Source organism: Haliotis rufescens, unplaced genomic scaffold, assembly GCF_023055435.1.
Source record: "Haliotis rufescens isolate VD_foot unplaced genomic scaffold, xgHalRufe1.0.p SCAF_9, whole genome shotgun sequence".
NCBI lineage: Eukaryota > Metazoa > Mollusca > Gastropoda > Lepetellida > Haliotidae > Haliotis > Haliotis rufescens.
This window is the reverse complement of record NW_025964383.1, coordinates 44,709,024-44,717,946: the sequence shown is the minus strand read 5'-3', so window position 1 is coordinate 44,717,946 and position 8,923 is coordinate 44,709,024. Positions and strand designations below refer to the sequence as shown.

Below are 8,923 nucleotides of genomic sequence, written 5' to 3'. Positions count from 1 at the left end.
GGGATGACAAAAGTTGGATGGGAGCTTTATGTTGAAGGTAATTTTAGCAGCGGAAATGACAGATTTGATTCTAATTCCAAATGGTGGAACCAACGATTTCTTATTGTAAATATCTTCGTAAAGAGGATAAAATACGCAACTGAAAGCTGGATTTGACTGATTAGAAAATAACATGGTGATTGTAAGGATAATTTCAGACGGCGTTGTTTAAGGGATGGCTCATCCGCCTCCACACAAACTGTGAATAGAAAATCGAAAGGCTCCAAGGAAAAGCCTCAGGGCTTGATGATGGATAGTATGTAGTTTTTGTAACTTACGTTTACATTCTCGACCATAGACGATGGAGCCGTTATTAAGTTTGGAACGGATCAGTGACCTGTATAAGAGTAAGAGGCTGTCTGATCTCCTCCCCACTTTGAAGTAGATACAACTTTCAACATATTGAGAGTCTTCAGACATTTAGCTTTAAGTGATTTCATATGTGGTAAGAAAGTTAAATGGCAATCAAAGATGAGTCCCAAAACTTTGGCCTCCTTTTCAACTTTAATAGGGGTTTAATTCCAAAAATAATTCATGGTCTTTATGTGGCTTATATTTTCTGCAGAAATTTATACAATTAATATAAACCCATTTTCAAGAGACCACTTGTGTATTGACAGATATGTAACTGCCTCTATTGTATGCATATTTTTACCATGACAATAAATATCAAATTAATTCACGGAAAGTGATTCATCTACCGAATCACTTAAAATTCTGTGACAGACTATTTATTTTAATACTAAATAAAGTGACAGACAAAATACTGACTGGATCATGATCAGACAGGGTTAAACCGACTAGGACTTGAAATTGCCTGTCTGATAAAACTTGTGATATAAAATAAGGTAAACGCCCTCGCAAGCCAAGATCATGTAAATCCTTTAAAATACCATGATTCCAGTGAGTATCATAATTGATACTACTTGTTGTTTATTAACTATGACATTTTCAACAAAGGATTCTAATCGCAATAAATGATCAATAGTACTTCGATTTTTCCTGAAACCACACTGAACATTTGTAAGATGAATATTATTTTCCAGATAACAAACTAATCTATTATACACCATTCGTTCCATAGTTTTGCAAACGCAACTGGTTAGATAGAAAAGGTTTATGATCCCGGCAAGTTTTTGGTATTTGGACTACAATGGCGTTACGCCACAAAGGAGGAAAATTCCATGAAGTCCATATTTGGTCAAAAATGTCTAAACGTGTCTCTGGTTAGAAATATATTAAACAAATTTGGTCTTGGTTGGTTGGTTGGTTGGCTGTTTTACACCGCGTCTGGGACAGACAATCCAGTGATTGATATCATGAGCATCGAATTTGGTTTTGGATATGTTTGGCTGGGTCAAGTTATTGTTAATGAAACTGGATTTTTGTCTGAATTTAAACAGCGAATTCATAGTATATATATATATATATATATATATATATATATATATATATATATATATAAACAGATGTGGAAAAAACAATTATAAAGTAGTCTGTACCAGTCTGAACCGATCAATGAAGGATTCCTTGTGTTTTGAAATGTATCTTAATAGTATTGATGTTGTAAAATACCGAGTAGCTCTTATACGTTTTAGGCTCAGTTCATGATTAAAAAGGGGAGATGGGTTGAACCCAAATTACAGCTTGATCAGCGTCTATGTTCATTTTGTGAAACTGATAAGAGGGTGAATACCATATTTTAAGACGGCTGTTTTTTGCCAAATTACTCATATGTACACCCTAGCGTTTTCAAATTTGTCCATTAATGCAAGACTGTCGCAGAAATGTCATTTTTCCATCGCCAAAGTGTGTGTACCACATTATGAATGAAAGAAAGAAAGAATGCATTATGATCAAGATGTGACAATATTTGTAAGTATATACACTTAGGCAACTAGTGGGTATGGTGGGTCGGTATTGGTAGGGGAGCAAGCCTCTAGACTTGTTTCATCTGAAATGTTGTGTAGCCCATTTTGCACTTGAATGTATACTGTGCTACCATTTGTACCTGGCCTGCTGCCTGAGGCCTATAAATTAACTTTGACTTGACTTGACTTGTTTCAAGACTTGATTCAGGCAATGCTCCAATAACTGATAGTGGATATTATCATTCCCTGCTGCAGTATCCTGAGCTTGTTCATGAGCGGTATATAGCTCATGCATGTGCGTGAAGCCATTTTTGAGACACAATTCCTTCAAGATAGGCGCTTATTGAGTTTATAAGCTAATCGTGCTTTGGCCAAAGTAACTTTAACATTATTTTGGTTATGAACTGTAGGATGTTTGAGGAAGTAATTTTCTGCTTTCTTCCTACACTTTCTTGGTTGTTTGCATTCATTGGTTAATCATGGTTTACGTACATGAGGATTTGCGGAGTACTTTGGAAATGTTTGGTACACAATTCTATTAAGTTGAGTCAAAAACAACTGGATGGAATTGGCGACTTTTCTGAAATAATCAGTTTTCAATTTTTCAGCACTTACTATTTCATACAAGGGCCCAAGGGACAGATCAAGGACAGAAAAGGTCCCAGTGGCAGGATGTTAATAGATGCTTGAATCGTCATGAAAGAGACATAAACTATTATCAGAAATACAATCTTCAATGACTTTTGCCTTATTTTTGGTAGTTGTACCCATAGAGGGTTTTGCCCATTTAAATCGCACATGGCTTAGAGAAATGATCCTATTGATTATTAAGATGGGATATATAAAGAGCACAAAGTATATAAATGCGATGTTCAATGTAAGACTGATAGCAACAGCGTGAAGATTAGTATTTAAATGAACAGCGCTATAAATGAAGCTCTGCCTGACTAAAATAGTACAGCAGCCAGCTGCTTTATCACCTTGCGGAGAAAACGAATGATAACAGTTGTACTGTCTCAGCTCAAATATGTCTGTATGTTTAAGATACGTCTTTGGGAGAGTGGCCACTTGTACAACCACTAGTGCCCTAGGGGATACTTCCCTATCCATGTCCTCAAGCAACCCATACCTGTTTTGGAGTTGCACAGAACCCTTGAGTGCCTTTGACACTCGTTCAGTTTGATCGTTCTCTTTTGGACTGTTTTTGTTGATGTGGATGCTTCCTGGGTAGATTTTGTAGCTGTAACTTTCTTTGATTCATGTTGGATAGCTTCGATTTCTGTAACTGGCATTGTTGAGTCTCCAACTGTCCATGGCAGATCTGTCTGACAGTGAACTGTTGCGGTTTTAATTGTTTGAAAAGTTTTAACGACAGACGCATGAGAGTGTCTGACAGTTTGAGCACTTGAGAGGCTAGAGGCAGGTGTTACCATCCTGATTAATTTGACCACATCTGAAGAAAGTAGCTTTACGTGTGATTGAATTCTGTCCAAGTCCAAATTTCTGACATTAAAAACAGCGAGTAGGTCGTGATATGTAGAGGTCAACAGGCCACAAACAACCAACTTTAATGGAACTTGGTAGAGCTGTTGTGAGTATTGACGTGAACTAGCATCCAGATCCATGCCATCTTGCAAAACTGCAATTTGAGATTATACTAATACAATTGCAAAGTTTTCTCTGCGTGCGTGCGTGCGTGTGCAGCCAACAATGAATACTCGATATATATTTTACTTTCAGGTGAAAATATTTCAAATGGGAAAGATGCAAAGCAGAGTAGTAACTATGAAAACTATTATGCTGCCCAGGCTCTGAATAGAAGTTATGCATCTAGCGGGTCAGTAACGGAACGTAGCATCCAGTCCTGGTGGGAGGTGGACCTGAGGGGCTACTTCACCATCAGCAACATCACCCTCACAGCAGCCACCGTAAGGATCAGGTGTAAGTTCATACAGAACACCTACATTTAGTTTCATCGAGTGATAATGCATAACTTAAATGGATTATCACACGAAAAATGAAGTCCTAACAAAAATTCTATATCAATTTCAGTGTAATTCATCAACATACGGCAGCTGTATGGGATGTCATTAATGACACAAGACTTGTTTTACATTTAACCATCGACTTCCCTTACGTAAGGGAGGGTAAGAATAACTTGACCATACATTTCAAAACATAAGTCATTTAATTTTTGATACGTGCCCTTGAATACCCCTTTGTTTACAGATCTAGACATGAGAAATGCCTTCGTGGAGGTGATGGACAAAGATGTCAGCCTCTGCTCTGATGTCCAGGTGGAGTGGTGTGGGAATGTGTCTAGCACGGTCACTGCTGGGGAAGAGTTCACCTTCACCTGCAATGCCACATTCCCTGTCCGCTTTGTCCGTGTCACAAGGCCATCTACCACCAATGTACACCTCATTATCGGACATGTGGATGTTCAAGGGAAGGGGGCTAAGAAGCCACATCGTGAGTAAACCATAGACACAAAGATAGTTCAGAAAAGTCAATATCAGGCCTTAATCATAATCATATATGGAATGGAATTAAAAGACTGTGGTACCGTGTAAAAACACACACACACACACACACACACACTCACACTCACACACACACACACACACACACACACACAATTTGATATTTCAATGCGCTTGTTAGTTAGATTAAGTACCTCAAACAGATAATGAGTATTAATTAATTCAGAAGGGGCAGTAACGTAGCCCCGTAGTTAGTTCACAAAAGTCCATATCAGGCCTTAATCATAATTATATATGGAGTGGAATTAAAACACCGTGGTACCGTGTAAAAACCACACATAAGAAATCTTAATGTACGGTGCTAAAAAATGGACACACTGATCGGTTTGGAAATGGAAATGTTGAAAGATGAAAGATTGAAAGATCCATTAGCCAAGAGACAGTAACACTTATGCGCTGCTGAACTCGTACTTTCTCACTCTCTCAAATAAAATACTACGTTGCATACCCTGAAATGTGAATCTCGACGGGAAAAGTGAGTGAGTGAGTGAGTGAGTGAGTGAATATTTATAGTCACATCGGCAATATTTCAGCCATATCGTGACTAAATCAAGTTTGACAGTAATAATACATACAATGTGATTATAAAACCTGTCGTCAAAGGACAGTAAAAGAACTAGATTATCACAGATGTATATTTTAAAACTAGTATTGAACCATAAAAAGATATCACCATAAATAACAATACAGTATAAAACGGGGCTAGGGATCGCCAGCAACTAAAGGTAGGCCACCATACTAGGAACCGTGGGGACTTACAATACTTCAGCTACCTGCACGGTTCCCCAGCAGGATTTACGCCATCCCTTAGCTGCTGGCGATTATATGCAAGTTTAGCCGTCAATTAAAACTAACGAATATACTACGATTAAAATTTTAAAACATTCATATTTAATTACACGTATCAATCAAAATTTCTCAAACAACTCTATTTCTTTTAAAAAACCAATAATTAAACGAGAAGCAATACTATTAAAAAGATCCTTTATGGATGATGATTTGAAATATTTATCCCTTGCGACGGGAAAAGGAAATCAAATTTACAAAGTTTCCTTTCAATAAAATGTCTTATAAACAGAAAAGAACTCTAAAAGAACAATATTCTATTTATAAATTCAATCCTGCATTATATTGAACAAAATTATTATATACTTAAGTGTGAAAGACAGATTTCTAAAGTTTAGAAAAATGATACTTTGCCGTAACGACCCGTAACGAAATTACCCGAACGTGCGGCAGCTGTCGCGCTTCGGAACACTTCAGTACATTTCTGCGTTGACAGTGAAAATATTTCACTGGATAAAAGTTCTCCTCACACGTTATATTTGTTTGAAACTCTTCCGATTTTGTCAGTTATGGTTTAAATGCCTTGCTTAGCGATCGCTCAAATGGGTTTTGTTCGAGGCTGTTAAAATTTGATATTTGAATGTGTTTGTAAGTTAGATTAAATACCTCAAACAGATAATGAGTATTCCTTTATTCAGAATGGGCACTAATGTAGCCTAGTTGAAGCGTTCACCCGGATTCGATTCCCTTCATAGCTACAATGTGAAGCCTATTTATGGTGTCCCCCGGCCTGATATTGCTGGGATATTGCTAAAAGCGGCGTAAAACCATACTCACTCATTAATTCAGATGGTGTGAAATAAAATCTCAGAAGTACATAAATTAAAAGAAAATAATTCAAGTATTTTATGGAGTGTATTATTTATAATTGATTTTCATATTAGCACTATATCTTATTTGCGGGCAGAAATCCCTGTGTAAAAAGGTTAATGCATACAGGAGGGAAAATTTAGACTTTGCGTTTTAATTGTTTGGGGTAATTTGTTTAAAAAACAGTACTTTCAACAACAAATGAAGTATGTTATAAATACGATATTTTGTGGGCCAAGCGAAATATGATGTATCTTTGTTCGAGTGCCGTGGAAAAGGAGATTTTCACGAGTGTCCTCAGACACATGAATAACTAGTTTATTTTATATCACAAGCGCAGTTTTGTTGCCAGGTAACTGCACAATCCACCTGCGCCGTACCCGGCTATTGACGACGTCATTATCAGTGTAGCTTCATGATACGAAAGAAACATGGCGGAGGATGTATTGAGCATTGACTTTTGTTTTAAATTACAATGTATTGGACTGTATACTCGAATTGCAAGTACTTCACTAATATATATGAGGACAGTGAGTTATGATGTATCTTGATAAGGACAGATCCCAGGTTGAAGGCATGTCACTGACGACATTGGTCACAATCACTCGATTATTTACAGACAGCCATCATTAAGTTGTTGAATGTGGCGTCAAACAATAAATATTTGTGTCTTTTTTTCTTCTTCATGCCGATCAGGTGCAGTATAAGTTACTTTTTCATTTAGGATGGATCGGTTGGTCAGTCTCTGTCACATGGATGATCGTGTGACACGATGACGTGCCCAGTCGCTATATCAGACTAATTATTATCTAAATTCTAGTATTCATCTTTTCTAGATTCCTACTACAAACCCTCCAAGAGCAAGAAGGTGTCTCAGCCGTTCCTGACCACGACAGCCATGACAGCCGGAGACTGTGGCATCATTTGTCACCAATATCATTCATGCACCGCCTTCAGCTACAGTGCAACGATCCCAACTGATGAAAACTGTCTGCTGACTGACAAAGTAATGTCTTCATCTGACGACAATTCTTGGACAACCTACACTATTTCCTGTTTGTAAACATTCAACTTATAGATAGCAAGCTTCTCCCACACTTTATGACCCTAATGTTTGAAGTAATACATATACTCCCGTTGACCCAAGAACAAGCTTAAATGTAAGATAATTTTTTTGTAAGTTGTCTAATATTTGTCCAAAAATTTAAATACTTTTCATAAAGTATCATGTTTGCCGTTGTGTCATAGGAGTCTGGGATTAAATGGATCCCAGTACACGTGCTATTAATTGGATGAACTCGGGGATTTGTTGATTTCGTGTCATTCTACAATGACGGTTTTGTTTGCCTCATCAATATTTGATTGTTTTGTACCAAAATCAAGTTGACGCAAAATGACGTAACATCATGTCATTGGGCATTTGAGGTCACCTATTGCATTCAACATCATCTTATGCAATCACACCATACGCTAACTCTGATTAACAGTTAGTCATCGTGAGTGAGTGAGTTAAGTTTTAAGTCACATGGGCAATATTTCAGCCATAACGTGACTAAATCAAGTTATATATTAATACATAGTGACAATAAAATCTGTCGACAAAGGACAGTAAAAACACTAGACTATCACAGATGTAGATTGTAAAACTAGCATATCAGAATAAAATTCATAACAATTCAAAACAGTACACAATAAAAATGGGCTTTAGATCACCAATAGCCAAAGGTAGGTCATCAATTCCCGCATGTACCTATGATGATAATGACAAACTCTTTGGCCCACACAATCAGTTCGGTAGGTCGAAATATGACAAAAACATTAAGTCCATTTTCATATTTATTTCCTCAGTGTTAGGTAGGTAATGAAAAGAGATAGAACAAGAGGAACTATTTCTCCATTATGAGTTTACTGTAATGGAGAACATCCCGAACCACTGATAAGTTTTTCAAGACACCAAACCTGTCTTGCAGACAGGAATTATTAAGCTTGAGGCAAACCAATCTTTCCCGTATTTTCTGGAGTGAAGAATAAAGCTCCCATTAACGATGCCTGGAGAGTGGAAGGCCGGTTGTTCGATCCCCGGACGTGTCATACCATGAGACGTTAAAATATGGTACTACAGACAGACGTTAACGAGGGAAGGAAACATGATTTGCCTCCTATTAGCTAAAATTGAGTGAGTGAGTTTGGTTTAACGCCGCTTTTAACCTTTAGCTAAATTGGGTTTACTTAGAGACCATCATTGTTGCGTTGTCTCTCGCTAAACGCACTTTACACTCTCAGTTGTGTTAAAGGTTTGTAGTCATATTAATGTATTAATTATACAATGAGACTTACACTTTATATTATTTGGGAAATTCTACAGTAACCTGTTTCTCAAGTTTATGCTCACAGCATTGAATCATTACATTTGTCCCTGGTAATGACCCTGCCAGACGCTTGACATTAAGGGTACAAAACAAGGTCTGAATTTGGTAAGCATGTTATTCATTGTCTCTCAATGAGTCAATGAGCTACCACTATCAAATTGGCAATTGTCCGGACTACTACAAGCATACATTACTTTCTTTATATGCTGGACCGCATAAAGTTTATAAATAGCGTTTTCCTTTTATACCTGTCACTAATGCACACCAAAGCATAAGAAGATAACCTCTTATCACTGACGTGTTAAAAACCAATAAAATGTCGATTGTCAGCTGTCCTGTGCTGTACCTGCACTGACACACATTTTTGTGAACTAAGGAAGCGGCCATTTGATTTTAGGGTGTTTTCAAATTAGCATGGCTTTGCTTCATGTTTAGAACATCAATT

At 37.3% G+C, this 8,923-nt stretch overlaps 1 protein-coding gene across 1 annotated transcript; it reads left to right on the top strand.

Annotated features, from left to right (window-relative positions):
* Nucleotides 1–340: 340 nt before the first annotated feature.
* Nucleotides 341–8,472, top strand: LOC124145099. The gene is made up of 5 exons (XM_048390435.1): nt 341–386; nt 3,651–3,851; nt 4,140–4,382; nt 6,946–7,599; nt 7,839–8,472. Exons 1-4 carry the CDS (start codon nt 341–343, stop codon nt 7,170–7,172), a joined length of 717 nt encoding a protein of 238 aa, XP_048246392.1. The 3' UTR covers nt 7,173–7,599; nt 7,839–8,472.
* The last annotated feature ends 451 nt before the right edge of the window (nt 8,473–8,923 follow it).